The sequence below is a fragment of the Stigmatopora nigra genome, chromosome 3 (genome assembly GCF_051989575.1).
Source record: "Stigmatopora nigra isolate UIUO_SnigA chromosome 3, RoL_Snig_1.1, whole genome shotgun sequence".
Classification (NCBI taxonomy): domain Eukaryota; kingdom Metazoa; phylum Chordata; class Actinopteri; order Syngnathiformes; family Syngnathidae; genus Stigmatopora; species Stigmatopora nigra.
Genome location: NC_135510.1, coordinates 7820247 through 7836644, shown reverse-complemented (window position 1 = coordinate 7836644; position 16398 = coordinate 7820247). Strand labels below are relative to the sequence as shown.

The window sequence follows — 16398 nt, the reverse complement described above, 5'->3', positions numbered from 1 at the left end:
CAACAATATGGATGAACGAATCTCTAATTGCATTAAATAGAGCGAATACATCCACATTTCATCAAAAATGTATGACCCATAACCCAGAATGAACGAAGCTGCTGCCCTACTTTAAAACTCAACATTTCCCCCTGACCGAAAAAAACCTCAACCACTTCCTTCCGGGTTTTGCCTCGCCCTGAGAAGGAATTCACCAATCAGAATACTTTCTTTTTGCGCCTAAGCCAATGGGACGATAGAATACAGTTACTTGTCAGCGGGTCAGCGCTTAGGAGGAAGTGTCACCGAGCAGTGTAACTAAAGTTTTCGGTAAGTTCGCTAACGCTTTAGTCAACAATAACTTTGCAAACAAGGCAATGGTAGTGATTTCTACAAATGTGATTTTTTCATAAAGCAAAAATTAACTCGTAGATTTAAGCTTTAGGGGGCAGTTGACGTATCGGCGAACTATTGCCAAAACAACCTCAATTCCAAATCAATTCTACATGCAACATCGTATATTATTAATAAATGCGTCGTATACATGCGTTCCACATACATTCTTATATATTTATGATATATATTACATAGATCCACTAAAGTAAAATAAGATAGTGGATAGAATTATTACTAACCTTGGATGATGGTGTTTCGTTGCCATTGACGCGATTAAATGTCATATCCATGAGGCTTCTGTTCGATCCTGGCCATGAATGGTCGCTGCCAACCCTCCCAGTTCAAACACAGTGATGAGGTCACGATGGAGGGTTTGGATTCTTGATGATACAGCTGTTGAAACAAGGTTCACATGAAGAAAGATCTCAAGTTTGGCAACAATAATAGGTATATGAATCTACAATAAATATAGCTGTTACATAGATAACAACAGCAGTTTGTGCAATACAAAATTATTGCACAAATTTCAGTTTTTAATTATTGAAGTGATTTTCAGTCATTCATTTTCAAATACCATAAAAAAAGTGAATTGTATACAATCAGTTAAAAAACAACAACAATGTTAACTATTAATGGAGAAAAAACTGAAAAAAATCTAAATTCCATCACCATGAGATGACAAAACTGTAAAATCTCAAATATTTTTGGGCAACACGCACCAAATCATATTTTAAACTATCTTTAATCCCCATACAGCTGCCAAACTAATCTCACGGTAAACTTTCAGAGCACCCTAGATTAGATTGCATTTAATTAAATACTGGCTAAATTGTTGCGATTCCTGAAAAGCCAAGAGTCGAGCGTCCTGTGTATTAGTGAAATCTGAGGGCACGTAGTATAATCCATCTGAAACCATGCTCTTTCCCTGTGCCGCCTTGTCCATTCCGCGTATTGAAATGGCGTAAGTGAGCAGGACCTCTAGTTCATCCATGGTGCGGGAGACGGGGGGTCGTCACCGTGGGGGGAGGGAGGGAGGGAGGCATCAGAGTTCAGATTAAGTGTGTTTTTATGTCATGAAGGTTGCATTTCTAAGTTGTGCTTGTGGCTTTTCCATATTTATAGCATGGCTGACAAGGTTTTAGACGGAGGACCCTGGACAGGATGCGCTGTTATGTTCCTGCGCTCGCTTTGCCCAGACGCAAACCTGCTATCTCTCTACAAGAATGAGGAGGGAACGTTCCTTCTATTTAAAGTCATCAAACTGACTCTCAGGGGTGAGCATTGAATTTGGAATGTACACTATAAAAGCCTAGTGTGACAAACACTTTGGTAACTGGGCAGCAAGGCAGAATCCAAGTAAATACATTGTAACAGTGTGCCTCCAACACCAACTAGCAAGATTATAGAGCAATGTTCATTTTTTTTAAATTACACATTTATATTTGAGATGTACAAAATATAGCCTAATCACAATAACAGCTAGTGTTGCTAATCTGGACTTTTATCTTTTCCTTACTTGTAGAATCTAGATGTTTAGCTAGCTAGAACCGCTGAACAAGTGGACTAACACATAAATAATTCAAGTAAAAACATGTCTTCTTGTTTTGATTTGATGCCTAACTGGGTCACATGAGGTAGAGTGAGAATGTTAACATTTTACAAAAATGCAAAATGCAAGGACATATATTTCACTCCTACCATGATAAAATCATTTTGGCAAGTTTGCATAAATGTTGAGGAACGCATGTTCCATGTATAATAATCGATATTTGAAATAGAAAGAAAATGTAATTTAGCTGGGACAGGACATGAATGGCACTTTAGGTGAGTGTATTCTTTGATTAGATTCCGCAGGGGGACTGGCCGGTTACGAAATACTGAAATTTCATGATGCCGATCCCTACTTTGGAGTGGAGGTGAAGTTCGAGGATCTCGTGGCGTGTCGGCAGTTCCTGGAGAGCTACGGCTCCGGAGCGGTGCGTCAGTCCATCTCTCAGCACGCATGCCGGCTCCTCGCTTTGGCTCAAGAGTTCACGGTGGAAACACAGCTCAAGGCGGGAACGCATATCTTGGATCGATGTTTGGACAAGCCAGAGCTTTGTTTGCAGCAAATTCATCTCTCCAAGGTAGGCCTACTTCTGATTTTCAGGCCAGTACATTAATTGGGGGAAACGAGGTTGGTTGTCACAGTGGTTACAACTCCATACTATTTAAATATCAGCCAAATGTTCTTATTTTCTGACAGCCCGAGCGATTGCGCGATGAAGAAATCGAACGACTGGAGGCCCGTCTGAAGTTGCAAGTCCTTGGGCCAGAAGTCCCCAGTAACTGCTTCAGGTTTCAAAATAAAATTTTGGGTGAGTTGAAAAAATGTTACTTGCTATTTATCATTATTTTTCGAACATTTGCTACTTTGGGTGCAAATGACAAGAGTAATGTAACGTGTAAAAATGTCAGAGAACATCTGTTGCGTATGTCATGCGTTCATCTTGCTGGCAGTTTGACAGATGATTCCATAATCCAACCATTTATGAATTGATGGTCACAGTGGAAAGGGAGATTAGCGCAGGGCGGCAGATATCTGCGGATTGCATTCATTTGACATTGAAAAAGTACTTTTTGGTGACTTGTCACTAGGGCCTAATTTTCATCAATTTATTCCACAACTATTTTTGAAAGGGGATTCATCGTTTAGACACACGGTTGACTTAAAAAGTGTCAAAATACTTTGTTGGGGAGATTCCTAATGCCTTAGTGTCTCAATTTGTATTGAACAACTATACAAATAAAAGGTTGACTACATCAGTAAGATATTCCTCTATTATTTTTAAATTGGTTGCCATTAACAGGAACGGACATCCAATCCAATTCGTTCATTCGCACTTATAGGAAGAGGTTTCATTTCGCTTTTAAGAGTCACAAGATTGGACATCTATCATCTTAAGTGGCACGTCTAATTTTAGTTTTTTTGTTTTTTGTTTTCCTTTCCAATCAGAGGACCGAATGCTGACGGCGGCAGACGTTCAGAACTTCGCCAACGGAGTGGGCCGTCAGTGGAAGCACGTGGGGAGGACCCTGGGGAGGGAGTGCCGCGCTCTGAATGATACGGCCATCGACAACCTGGCCTACGAGTACGCCAGGGAAGGCCTTTACGAGCAGGCCTATCAGCTCCTGAGCCGATTTGTCCAAGCGTCGGGGAGGGCGGCCAAGCTGAGCCGGCTGGTCAAAGCACTGGAGGACTGCAAACTCACCGGCCTGGCCGAATCCATTCTGGACATACAGCCGCGAGTCTGACCCCGCGCCAACGCGGAGGGAGGCGGAGTGGTCGCCGGCTCCGGAAGCGAGGCTCACCTCTCAACTTTTTGGCCTTCCTGCTTTTACACACACACACTGTCAATTCTTCATTCCTGGCGTCGGAAAAGGATTTCTAGCTCTTACATTGAATTTTGTGGGTGTCTAACTCATAGTCGGGGGGGGGGGGGGGGGGGGTAAAATCATTGCGGAATTCATATAAATAATTGACTGTTTGGTCCCTTTCTTTACATGCAAAGCTATAATAGTACTCTTGTCAAATCATATCTGTTTTGATTCAATAAAAAAAATCTCCATTAAAAGACATTGACTAATTATAAGTTAAGTTTTTTTTAAGTAACCAAAATCAATGGGAAATTTTCTATATTACATGTGAATGCCACGCAAAAAGACGAGAACCCTTGATCCCAAAACTCCGAGGCAAACCGGCTAACCACTCTCCACTGTTTCACCGAGACAGATTTGTATAACACCCCCCTAAAAAAAAATCACTTTGTACTCATGCTTCGTTACGCCCCACAACTGCATTAGTGTAATTAAACCCCAAAAACATTATTTTCACCAAATCAAATTCCCCCTGGTATATTTGAGCATTAATCCTCCTCCCTTTGCTCTCATTTCCATCACTCTTACAGAAACGCACACACACATACACACACGCTCATATGATTAAACTGTTGCTGCCGAATGTGTGCTCGTGTCACATTGTTTCAGTGCAATAAGGCAAATACGGCAGTAGAGTCATGTGTGTTTCCATTTTTTTTCTATCCTGGCCCTAGATGTTGTGTGTCATGATCTTGTCTGCTTTCATTCAGTTCTAGTGTCAAAGCCCACCAGCACTTTGCTATACCACTTGGCCCTCCATCCACGTGTGATTTGTGGATTAGAGCTTTTTAAAGCACTCACACACATACACACTGGCCCGCTGTCACAGATTTCCAAGTTATGCAAAATACATTTATCACCTCTCAAAACTGTAGCCACAGCTGCCATCAAGGTGATTAGTTCTGTACATTTTTGAGTTACTGTGTTGAAATTGATTAGACTTTAATAGGGTGGCGCACGTCCAAGCTTTTTAGTAGTTAACACGATAGAAGGGTTCTTAGTCTCAGTTTTCAGCACTAATTACAAAGATTATATGAATATATAGTACGTGTAAATATACTGCTATGTGTTGGCAACCAATGCAACCTTGCAAGACATAGTTGGTTGGGATAGGCTCCAGCATCCCCCGTGACCCTTGTGAAGATAAGATCTAGCTATCTAGCTAGCTGTCTAATTGGTTTGCAAAATCTAAAAAAGTGAAACATATATTAATATAATTTTAAAAAATGTATTTAACAACATTACATAACAAATACGCATAGTAGATAGATAGATGTATGTATTATTCTGAAATCACTGGGAATTATTTCGTCTATATGATTTTTAAGGGTTTTCAGGATTTTTTGCTGCATTTTCAATTGAATAGTCTAGATTTTTTTAAATACTATTTTTCATATAATCCCTACAATTTCTACATTTTTGCCCACCACGAACGTTCATTGGCTGCCACCCTCCCTCCCTCCCACTTCAATTGGCTTGGACGTTTCCTCCTGATAAACCCCTCTCAACTCCCAACAGGAAGACGATTGGATGACTTGCATCGTCGATTGTGGCGAAAGAGCATCATAGCTTCCATTACTCTATGAAAACGACCTCCCCATGAAACTAGTCATCTAACTGCGACCCCCTAATAGAAAGACAAGGAGGTCACCATTTGCCATTTAAAGGTCACTTGCCTCATTTGAATATTATTATTTTCTCACGACGTGATTCGAAGCCGTGACGTCAACGAAATCGTGTGCGCGAGGTGTGTCTCTTGCAGGGAAGGGAGGAAAAAAAGGAGGGGGGGGGGGGTGCGTGGGGGTTTAGTCGCGGCAGTACCAGCGCCGCCCTGAAGAGAGGGAGAGAGAGCGAGATAGAGCGAGCAACCAACCCCCCCCTACCAGCAGCCCTCTCCTCCCCACCTAACAACAACCTCAGCCCCGCAGCTAGGCTCTCTCTCACAACGACCCCACCCCGCCCCCAACCCCTCTGAGAGAGGGGACGGAGCGAGACGCGCACCGAGCAAGACGAAAGGAGAGCGAAAAAAAAGAAGAAAAAAAAACAACCGACTGGAGTGCTTCGGGTTGCCCTCAATCCGGGCCTACTAATGCTGTAGCGGGAGCCGGGGAGAGCCACAACCAGGAAGGCGAAGGCACTGATTGAGGAGTCGGCGGGCGTCGGGCTGGACCAAGGCGGAACCCGCGCGGGGGGGAACACGACGCTGCTTCTTCCTTCATTCGCTTGTTCGTCACCATCATGGGATGTACGCTAAGCGCGGAGGAGCGAGCCGCTCTGGACCGCAGCAAGGCCATCGAGAAGAACCTGAAGGAGGACGGGATGGTGGCCGCCAAGGACGTCAAGCTGCTTTTGCTCGGTAAGACCGCATGCCAGAAAAGAGGGCCAACATCCACCCCCCCGGGGCCCACCTGCTTGCTCGCGTCCCCGCCTTCCTTCTTCCCGCACCCGGTCGGGCCGCTGGTGCTCTCCGTGGTACTGATTTCAGGCATTCGTCGCCAACCCCTCCCTCCTTCCCTCCCTGTGTGTGCTTTCTAGGCGGAGGGGAGTCCGGCAAAAGCACTATCGTCAAACAAATGAAGTAAGTCCCTTATTCTCTCCCATTTTAGAAAGATTCTGGCTTATCTAAGGCGTTGCACATACATTAATATTAGATTTAGTTAGAAGAAAAAAAGGGCCTCCATATTCCTGCCCCTCCTTCCTCCTCCCCACCCTTCCTCTCCTCTCGGTTGAGCCGCCATGTTTCCAGAGGCCGAAGCCCGAGAGAAGTGCCGGGAGGTTGAAGGACCTTTTGGCCGACGACGAGAGGCCTTACTCGACGGGTGCTGTTCACTCAACCCCGGTGCTGAAATGTGCTTGGCCCTTGTTAGGGCAAGTGACTATTTTTGCTCCGTAGAAGAAAAAAAATTAACCCCATGAAGTCCTGCACTAGGTGGACACCAGGTGGCAATTAAAATAATAATCATGATTTTAAAAATAAATACATAAACTCCAAATGAATAAAAACAAAATGTATAAAATACAAGAAATAAACAAAAAACATCCAATATCATGTATAGTTATGGTCCCTAACACACTTAAGGAGATTTTTTTTAAATATTCATGATATCTCTCTCATTTCCTTCTGCAGACAGTGATACACTTCCAATTCAGTCAACAATTTAAAGGGCAACTGAATATTTCAGATATTAAAAAAAAAATACTTTACACCATCATTTTTAGTAATTCGGGCCATCATATGTATTAACATTTGAATTGTGGCCTACTATTAGAAGCCAGGCCTCCATTGTTAATTTATCATAATGACTTTATCTCTGCTATTTTTATGAATAAATAAAAATGATAAATTATTTACAAAATTGAAAAAAAACACTGGTTACGGCACACAATAAGTTAATAAGTGAAATGTAATGATATTCAACTCATTGCCTATCATCAAAGACGACAGATGTCCAATCATTTATCAGCACATTTAGCTGCAACCTCTCCCAGTCAAAATGAATTGGACGTCCATGTACTTTTTGACCACCAATGACGGCAGTCAATGCATTGCCAGTGAATTAAAATGTCAAACTCACCCTGGCCTGCCATATCCTAGTCTTTCCTGTCCTCTCTCGTGGTCATCCATTACCATCAATGGCACCCTAAGAGTTAAAAGACAGAAAAATTGTAAGCCGTCAATCAAATCACCAACTCTTAGAAACCTATCACTCCCATCATAAAATGTATATGTATATGCAAGTACAATGACAATAAAGCTTTCCAATTCAATTGAAATTGGACTGGAGGTCCATGGAAGCCAGCGAGTTACAAGACCACTCTATAAAGGGTTAACAAGGCTTTTCGGAAAGGAGGGGGGGCTTTCCGCTCGCTCGGGTCCGTGGTTTGCTGCGGTGTGGGTGTTGTTCCTTTCCTCCTAGCGGAGTGTATGTGTGTGTGTGTGTGTGTGTGTATGTGTGTGTGTGAGGTCAGCGCGGCTCCATTAGTGAATACCTCTGCTTTTAATCTTAATGGCTTTAAGTGCCCGATATCGGCGGGAGTACTTTGCCTATAAAAGCGGATTTACGCAGAAATGTGGCTCTAGAAACCGCATCTAAACCTAAGCTAAATCACTCTTTGATGTTTTTAAATCACTGTTGTAGCTGCATCCTAACCCTCTTAGTGAAGTTTCGAGATGTTTTCCGGGTAAATCGTCCGAGTCTATTGTCAATTTTGTGATGTGAAGCGCCTCCGCAGTGCAGCCTCCCCTCCTCGGTTCGCCTCCCCCCTCCACCTAAAATTCCAGATTCCTCATTACTCTTTACCTATTTCTCCTCTGAGACGTCTATTTTCCATAACGACGGCAAATGCAACAGTGGAGGCCAAATTAAAATAGGTACATGCATGGATAGATAGAAGGGCAAATGGAAAACTGATATGGTTTCTGAAAATAATTCTTATGAATGATGTGATGTGAATCATTGATTGTAGTTGACTAATCACTAAATATGTTTGCGATAAGTTGACAAACTGGTTTATGTGACATTTGCTGTTCTTTTACTCGAGGCTGTACATTAGCGTGATTGGTCCAGAAATACGATGCCTGAGAAAACTTGCAATCTGAATATTATGGATTTATGTCACACAATACTTGTTTTCTGTAGCAAATGTTTGCAAATATGGCATTTTGATATTACCAAAACAAAAAACATCTGTTTACAGAAATATAAAAGAAAACTTATTTCCACACTAGAAAAAATGATTTGTGAGTTTACTTATTAAAATGAAAAATGGAGTTAGATCTATTGATTCAATTTATAAAATGGTGGAGGTTCATCTTTAAAAGATTAAACATTAAAACAAGTAAAATCCCTAAGTATAGTTTTTCAGCAAATAATTCATTTTCTGAACTGCTTAGGTCATGGATGACCAACTTGCGTAATACTTGGAGGACCCCAAAGGGGAAATTAAATGCTATAAAAGTTGACTTTGAAAATGGAAGATTTCGTCAAATGATTTCTGCTGTGTTTTACATCAGCCGGGCAGACAAGCTCGCGAAAGACAAAAATAACATGAAAGACTGCAAATGGCTCACGTTGGTAACTTAGCAGAGAGGAGGTACAAAGTTAGCCTCATAGGATATGAATAATTGAGTTGCAAAAAGCAAGCCCATTTGAGGCGGGGGATGGGGGCCGTGCACTAACTTGTGCACTGACAGAGAAATTCTATTTATACACTTTGGCGTGATTGGTCCAAGCGGCAGATGTTAAAATGGAAGACAAAATGACATGTTTCGGATTCGTTTGTCAGTGAGCAAAAGAAATACGTCTACGATATTTAGGGAAAGAACTGCAAAAAGAAAAAGCAACTTCAGGAAATTTCCAATGATGGCCTGACGAAATTGTTACGTGAACTACTGATGGTTATTTTACCCGGACTCTTTATTAATTCAACCCTGTCTCGCTGTGTGTTGTTTTTCTTACTCACTTCTCATCCATAATTACTCAATTTTTGCACACTGCCATCTCTACAAAATATTAAAAAGCTCCTGTTCGCTTTTCTACGGGCAGAAATTGTTTTTTTTTTTTTTTTGCAGCGTGGAGGTTACATTACTGGCGCTAGGCGTCCAATCCGACTAGGAGGGTTGGCATCGAATGAGTTAAATGACGTTAATTTAGCACAGTTAACATACTTGGGAGCTTGATCGGTTTACTACTGTATGGGGTGTAAATAGTCATAAGCACAAGTTACTGTGTAAAAAAAACTGGTCTAACTTGGTTCATCTATTACTTTTATAAAAGTCAGTGGCAGTCCAATTTTGAACAGACTGATAGATGAGATCTTTCTTGCCAGTCATACACTATACGCTTGCTTAAATAGCACAATAATAAATGTCCACTGCGTAATAGTTTTTGAGTCTGCTCCCTAATGCAGACATGGCGTAAATCACTGGAGCCATTTTTTCCCTCCCGCTTCTCTCTCTCTCTCTCAATGTCCTGAGGTAAAAAGACCAGCAGTTGAGGCCCAACAGTAACATATGGCAGAACGGGACATTTCCTTGTGCTAATATCTGTGTGTGCCTGCAGGATTATCCACGAAGATGGCTTCTCCGGGGATGATGTGAAGCAGTATAAACCCGTGGTCTACAGCAACACCATCCAGAGCTTGGCAGCCATCTTGCGAGCCATGGACTCGCTGGGAATCGAGTTTGGAGACAAGGATCGAAAAGTCCGTTTCCCTCAGATACCAAATCCTTTTAATACCCTCTCACGGGGTCAGATATACTAAATGTCGCCTGTCCTTTAATTCTCCAGATTAAATGTTGCGCGCCTCGAAAAAAGGCATTTTTGATCATCCATCTCAAGTGTGCATTTTCAGTTCAATTGATCAAAGACTATTTCGCGCAACTCCACAAATAAGGGAACAAGAAAGCAACTACTAAATCCAGACGTGGCTTTGAGAAAAGAAAACTCTTGGCCATACCCTTGTTCTTCCTGTCCACCCTCTTGTCGGAAATTTCAAAGTAAATCTTTGTTACTTCTAGGCGGATGCCAAGCTGGTGTGCGACGTCGTTAGTCGCATGGAAGACACGGAGCCGTACTCTGCGGAGCTCCTCTGCGCCATGAAGCGCGTTTGGGCTGACGCCGGGACTCAGGAGTGCTTCAACCGGGCCCGCGAATACCAGCTCAATGATTCGGCCCAATAGTGAGTAGCCTAGATTAACATGCTGGTTTTCCCAAATTCTGAAAACAGACTTGGTCATTTCAGTCCCTATCGGATGGCGACGGCCCTCGGCGATGTCGAACGAGCCAACTCTCGAGAGCAATCCTAATTTCTTTGGCCTTATCGTCCACAGCTACCTGGACAGTTTAGACCGGATCGGAGCTGCAGACTACCAGCCCACGGAACAGGACATTCTGAGAACCCGAGTGAAGACTACTGGCATTGTGGAAACTCATTTCACCTTCAAAAACCTCCATTTTAGGTGGGTCCAACAGCTTGATTGGAGTCTTTTTGACTGACTTCTCAAGATCCATGCAGAACAATGAACACCCCAAAGTGAAATTCTGGAATCTTATCTTCTATCACCATGAAAAGAAAGTTCAATATCAGTAGTTGTTGGTTTGGCTTGACCAAAATGCTTGACAGACAATCCCAAACTGGTTCAATTTGAATATACATATCTATTTCTGCAGGCTCTTTGACGTGGGAGGTCAGAGGTCAGAGAGGAAGAAGTGGATCCACTGCTTTGAGGATGTGACCGCCATCATTTTCTGCGTGGCTCTGAGTGGTTATGACCAGGTGCTCCACGAGGACGAAACTACTGTAAGTGGAGCTCCAATCAGTGATTGAAAAAATTGCCACATGAAAGGCGGCAGCGTAAGGACTTGAGCATGCTGTACATGTCATTCCTCTGAATCCCTTTGCGCAGCAATTTTGTAATCTTACATTGCTGCTTGTATAAGCGCAACAGTGGTGCTTTTGTCAGGCCAAGAATCCAATTTGGTGGCTTTTTGTCGCGGTTCAGCTCAAGTCAAAGTATCAAGCGGTGATAGAAGCACATGATTTCAGTCAACCACAGTCTTGGAAAAAATATACGGCAGTTCCAATGTCAACATCTAAAAAAAAATGTTGCAGTACTTCATTGGCTGCCAACGACAGCGCTAGGCTAATTTGAACCTATTATGTAATAAATGTTAATATTTCGTTGCTTTTACTTATTCCTATTAGAATTTCTATATATATTTTTGATCTCCAAGAAGGACGACAGAAAAGACTAGTGTACGATAGTGTAAGGGGTGTGTCCAATTTCAAGTAATTGAAAGTCAGAGTAAAAAAAAATACCATTAAACCCATTCTGGGGCAATTCGTTTTGACTGGCGATTAATCGATGTCTACCCACCCCAGTCACATTGGACACCCAGCACAATCATTGGGTCCCAATTACAACCATTCCTTCCAGTTTAAATAAATTAGATGTCTATTGTTTTTAGTAGTAGTAGAGTTAAATAAGAAAATAAGTGTATTTCTCTGTTTTGTTCACATTCACATTCTTAGTAATAAGTATTAACAGTCCTTTTTTCAATGATATTAGAGAAGTAGATTTTTTTTACTTGGGTGTTGTAAGTGGTAATATGCCAAATTGACTGGTCAGAGTCAAAACTGGTTTGTCTATCACTGTCAATGGCAGCCACAGAGTAAACAATGGATTGAATGTAAACAACTCTTGTCACGACAGAACCGCATGCACGAATCCCTCATGCTGTTCGACTCCATCTGCAACAACAAGTTCTTCATCGACACCTCTATCATCCTCTTCCTCAACAAGAAGGACCTCTTTGCGGAGAAGATCAAGAAGTCGCCGCTAACTATCTGTTTCCCCGAATACACAGGTGGGCGTCGAGGTCTCTTTGGCCCCCAACCAGCTTTCTGGAAACTGACCATGCACTTATATGAATAAATCTTTCCCCCAGGTGCTAACACTTACGACGACGCCACCGCCTACATTCAGGTTCAGTTCGAGAGCAAGAACCGCTCTCCTAACAAGGAGATCTACTGTCACCTGACCTGCGCCACGGACACGGGGAACATCCAGGTGGTGTTCGACGCCGTCACCGACATCATTATCGCAAACAACCTGAGAGGATGCGGCTTATACTGAGCACGGCCGTCGTCGCAAAGTACGCGAGGCGTTGCCCGTCATTTTCATGATACTTCAACAAAACAAACACACACAAAAAAACAAAAAAAATAACAAACACACACCCACCCACACACAAAAATATGTAATTCTACACGTCCATAAGGGACCCAAAGAGCTGCCGTCAGATATCACGTCGGATTCATGTCATGATTTTGTCCTCTTCCTCTTCTTTATGAGTTCGCAACCCCGGTTTTGTCTATGAATGTCAAATGAGCGGGCAAGGAGAGGTGCCAGAAATACAGCGCAAAAAGGGGCCAAAAAGCTCAAAAATGGTGCGGAAAAGCTGTAGAATGGCGAGACCACACAGAAGATATATATCGGGAATGGGAGAGGCCTTCACATGGCACAAGGATGGGGCTGCACACATGACCCAGTAGCCCGCAGGTCCGTTCCACTCCTTTTCTCTTGTACTTCAACAGAAAAGAAGTATTATCCTGGCTAGAGTGCTCTCATGTACTAAGAGGATCGCCTATTGGCCAATAATATGTCACCAAGGAAAAAAAATAAGTCGAATAAAAACCATATCGGTGCCAACCATGTGAAAACAGATTAGATTCATAGTTGGTTATTATTTAAGCTTTTGGCCATAGAATCATTTATTTATTAAAGCCTCATGTCCCGTTCTCTCCATCGTCCTGAACATTCGATTTCCAGACAGGGAAGGTTGTGCTCGTAGACCTCAAATGTAAATCTGCTTAGATATAGAAGACTGCACAAGGAGAATATCATCAGAGGCAGCCTCTGTCTGGGGGGATTCATATTCAAAAACTCCACCTTAAAGCCCCCACCTAACCCCCCATCTATCCCTTTTCACAAAAAGTACAGCTCTCCATTTCCCACACCCCGTTCCAGTATACACGTTTCCCCTCATATTCTATCCGCCCCTCACCTTAAAAGCACCGTATTGTATATAAATATATTACAACTATACCAGATTTTTTTTTTTACTGTGAATGTTTTTGTGCCGCATCCCATCTTATTCTGTAGTTCATTGGTTGCGCTCATGTGGAATGTTTGTGCTGAGCCAATCGAATGTTGTGTTTACATTAAAGCTACACTTTTCCTAACTATTCCTGGCGTGTATGTGTGTCTTCATGCTCTCAAATTTTGAAAAAAGGTTCGCTCAATTTAGGTCAGGGGTGTCTAAACGATGGCCCATAGTAAATTATTAAAATATTATTGAATATGGCCCGCACAGCAAGCTTGAGTTTAGCCTATACTCTGTCACATTTCTCTGCTTAAACATTAGATGAAGCCTCTCCAGTAGCTCAGTCACATTAATACACATGACCCAACATGATGAAATCAAAGTGGGAAGCAGTCCACAATTTCAGTATTTTTTTAGTATTTTATAAATAAATTGATCCAAAAAAAATATCCAATGTGATAAATTGCGCTAATTTAGTTATAATTTCTTTACTTTTTAGGGGTATCTGGATTATTTTTTGTCCAGCTATATTTGTTTTAGTAGTGTAAACAAGTACGCATCCCACACACACACACATATATATATATATATATATATATACATATATGAACAGATATATTTATGCAAAATCATTTTGTTACTTGTAGTCCTTAACACATTGACTGCCGCTGACATTTGTAGACATCATTTCAACTCCAAAGGCTAGCCTTTATTGATCAAATGTTGAATCCAATTTGACTTCAATCCTTCTTAGTTCAAATGGAGTGGACGTCTATCTCCATCAATGGCAGACAATGAGTTTAAACAATAACAACAAAATTAAACCATATCCCCACCTTTGGCCCTTACTTCCTTCAACTTGTCATAAAAGGGGCTCTCGAAAAAAAACATTTGAACAACCCCGATTTAGGTTAACGGCAACGCGGCAAAAGCATTCGCTACCCAGGAGATTAGGAGCAGCTCTCGCGTGGCCGCGCTCGCTGAAACGTATTATCCAATCGCGATGAATGTGAAAAATGCGGGCGAGTGATTTATTAGGTTAAAAGTGTTTCATCCTCACAGACCGGCGGCCATTCTTTTATTGAATGAGCGGGCTGGATCAGCTGTCTGACCCGCTTCTGTCACTTTAATGGCTGTGATTTTCATTAGCGCTCCGCTTCGCCTTGGCGTCTCGGCCTCCTTTCGCGCAATTACAGGTTAGCAGGTTGAAACTCCCAGCGTGGCGCCGATAATAGACCTTTTAATTACACATCTAAGACTCCTCTCATATTTAACAAGAGCACTCAATCACATTTAGGTCACAACATGTTGTAATATTACGAGTTTAAGTAAAAAAAAAAATCGAGGGGCACCCTTGCAACAGTCTTTTTTTTTTGTGGTCAACCTGACGGTCAAGCTAACGTGTTAAGTAGAATGGGCGCATTAGCTGCCATTGATGGTGATGGACGAAAAATCTGAAATTTCCCAAATACGGGATGAATAAAGTTATCTAATCTATTTCAAGTTGGATGGGCTGGCAAATATTCGTGTTACCCTCCCGCCTGTCACCGTCAATGGTTGTCAATCAGTTACATCAGAGCATTTAGTTAAATGTTTTTTTACAAGGCCTGCCCAAGTCTGGGTAGAACCACTTAAAAGAAAAAACAAAAAACCTGGATGGTCTTTGTGCAAATGCATCTCATCAGAGTCGAAGCCTCTTGATGTCCTCACTTCGGAAGTCGATGCGGAGAGCGAGAACCTGACGCACTTCTGCTGGGGTCAGACGCCATGTAAGGGGTCCCGAGTTTGGTCCCCAGTAGTCCAAGATCTCAGTGACCTGTGAGAAGCAAAAACAAGGGATGGTGAATATACCACAATGATGGATTATGTTACATGTCATGTCTATGAATTTTATTTGTAAATATACATTGTGTATAACTCAAATTAATGCTAATCTTTATTAGCACTAGCTAATAGGCTTTCAAAGGTCACAATGGAAGTAGTTTGTATTTATATAAGCAGCATGTGTAATTTTCTTAGCTAAATTGTCTTTTAACATGGAATGTAACACACTGCTTGAAATCCATACATCTCTATATTACTCCTATTAAATTTTCAGTGATGGCCGAGATGGAACTAAATTCCCCCAAGTATATGTTCGTGTGTTCCGGAAAGCACTCAAATTTACCCTCTCCAGGTTAAGGATGGTAGCCATCTGCGTGAGCCGTGCAAACTTGTCCCTGATGGTCCAGGTGGTAACTGTGGTGAGATAGGCCACGAGGGAACGAAGCTCTTTATCGAACTGCAACCCTCCCAGCTGCAGAGGAAATATACCTGTGTTTAATCTGTGTCTCCGTTAAACCAACCAAGATTTTCATTTGCACGCACTTCTACTATTGCCAGCTCTTTGCTGTGGTTTTCTATTTATACTAAAGAGATTGTTAAAAACGTAGCAAGAGACAATCATGCCAAAGACCTTCTCCCAGTCAGGGACTTGATCAATTATTGCTGAAGGCCTCTCCTCAATCGTTAGCCTTAGCACGTCAGCAAAAAGGCCGGCCGTGGCACTCGCTGCCACCTTGTGGCCGAACTCGGTTTTCTCACCGACAAAATGTTACATTTTAGAATCCCAGAAAAACTATTGTTAGAGCAGAAATAAAGAACAACAAACTAAATGTGGATCGATAGCGAAAGAGAACAAGTCTTAAAAATGGGAGAGACTAACAAAATAACAGTTGTGAGATTAGCTAGCTATAAAACACAGAGCTAGCTATAAAACATCTAGCTAGCAATAGATTTGCTAGCTAATTTACTCAAAACCACCTAATTTACTCAAAACCAGCTTGAATTATAGAAATTTTGATTTTTGAGTTTTATTTGTTTATTTAAAAGTGTGCCTATTCCTTACCCTGCTGAACGAGCACTTGAGGACGGTCTTCTCCATCTCAATGGATATCAAACTGGTCATCAGGCTGGTCAGTGTATCGTAGATGGGAGGAGAGAGGGTTGTCTAGTGATT

At 42.0% G+C, this 16398-nt stretch overlaps 3 protein-coding genes across 6 annotated transcripts in view; 2 read left to right on the top strand and 1 right to left on the bottom strand.

Moving 5' to 3' along the window:
• The window catches only part of cog4 (component of oligomeric golgi complex 4), a 35830-nt gene that overhangs the window by 14684 nt on the left and 4748 nt on the right, over positions 1 to 16398 (bottom strand). Inside the window, exons 17-21 of one of the 3 annotated variants that reach the window (XR_013325799.1) lie at positions 16288 to 16389; positions 15568 to 15696; positions 15053 to 15216; positions 7368 to 7433; positions 615 to 768 (exon numbers count right to left, since the gene is read on the bottom strand). Coding sequence is in view for 2 of the 3 variants with exons in the window: in XM_077712668.1 (XP_077568794.1) it covers positions 15082 to 15216; positions 15568 to 15696; positions 16288 to 16389 (366 nt within the window). In the remaining variant the exon portion in view is untranslated. Of the gene's footprint in view, positions 1 to 614; positions 769 to 5999; positions 7434 to 12467; positions 15217 to 15567; positions 15697 to 16287; positions 16390 to 16398 lie in introns of those variants that run through there. The other 2 variants (XM_077712668.1, XM_077712667.1) reach the window with 2 other exon arrangements.
• On the top strand, positions 152 to 3846 carry tradd (tnfrsf1a-associated via death domain). Of its 2 annotated transcripts, none has more exons than XM_077712675.1 (5): positions 152 to 309; positions 1498 to 1649; positions 2221 to 2501; positions 2621 to 2732; positions 3371 to 3846. In XM_077712675.1, the coding sequence occupies exons 2-5, from the start codon at positions 1499 to 1501 to the stop codon at positions 3667 to 3669; spliced, it is 843 nt and encodes a 280-aa protein (XP_077568801.1). In that variant the 5' UTR covers positions 152 to 309; position 1498; the 3' UTR covers positions 3670 to 3846. The 2 variants fall into 2 exon arrangements, with proteins under 2 accessions (XP_077568801.1, XP_077568800.1); XM_077712674.1 differs by lacking the exon at positions 152 to 309 and adding an exon at positions 668 to 822.
• Positions 5628 to 13542, top strand: gnao1b (guanine nucleotide binding protein (G protein), alpha activating activity polypeptide O, b). Its single transcript, XM_077712673.1, has 8 exons — positions 5628 to 6148; positions 6328 to 6370; positions 9855 to 9996; positions 10313 to 10473; positions 10625 to 10753; positions 10965 to 11094; positions 12008 to 12161; positions 12243 to 13542. The coding sequence occupies exons 1-8, from the start codon at positions 6031 to 6033 to the stop codon at positions 12428 to 12430; spliced, it is 1065 nt and encodes a 354-aa protein (XP_077568799.1). The 5' UTR covers positions 5628 to 6030; the 3' UTR covers positions 12431 to 13542.

Bases quoted from the DNA above. Each gene is read 5' to 3' on its own strand.
- tradd (XM_077712674.1), top strand. From the start codon at position 788: ATGAAGAAAGATCTCAAGTTTGGCAACAATAATAG. The intron at 823-1,497 runs GTATATGAATCT...CCATATTTATAG, and splicing joins AAGTTTGGCAACAATAATAG to CATGGCTGACAAGGTTTTAG. The intron at 2,502-2,620 runs GTAGGCCTACTT...ATTTTCTGACAG, and splicing joins AGCAAATTCATCTCTCCAAG to CCCGAGCGATTGCGCGATGA.
- gnao1b (XM_077712673.1), top strand. From the start codon at position 6,031: ATGGGATGTACGCTAAGCGCGGAGGAGCGAGCCGCTCTGGACCGCAGC. The intron at 6,371-9,854 runs GTAAGTCCCTTA...GTGTGCCTGCAG, and splicing joins ACTATCGTCAAACAAATGAA to GATTATCCACGAAGATGGCT. The intron at 11,095-12,007 runs GTAAGTGGAGCT...TTGTCACGACAG, and splicing joins TCCACGAGGACGAAACTACT to AACCGCATGCACGAATCCCT.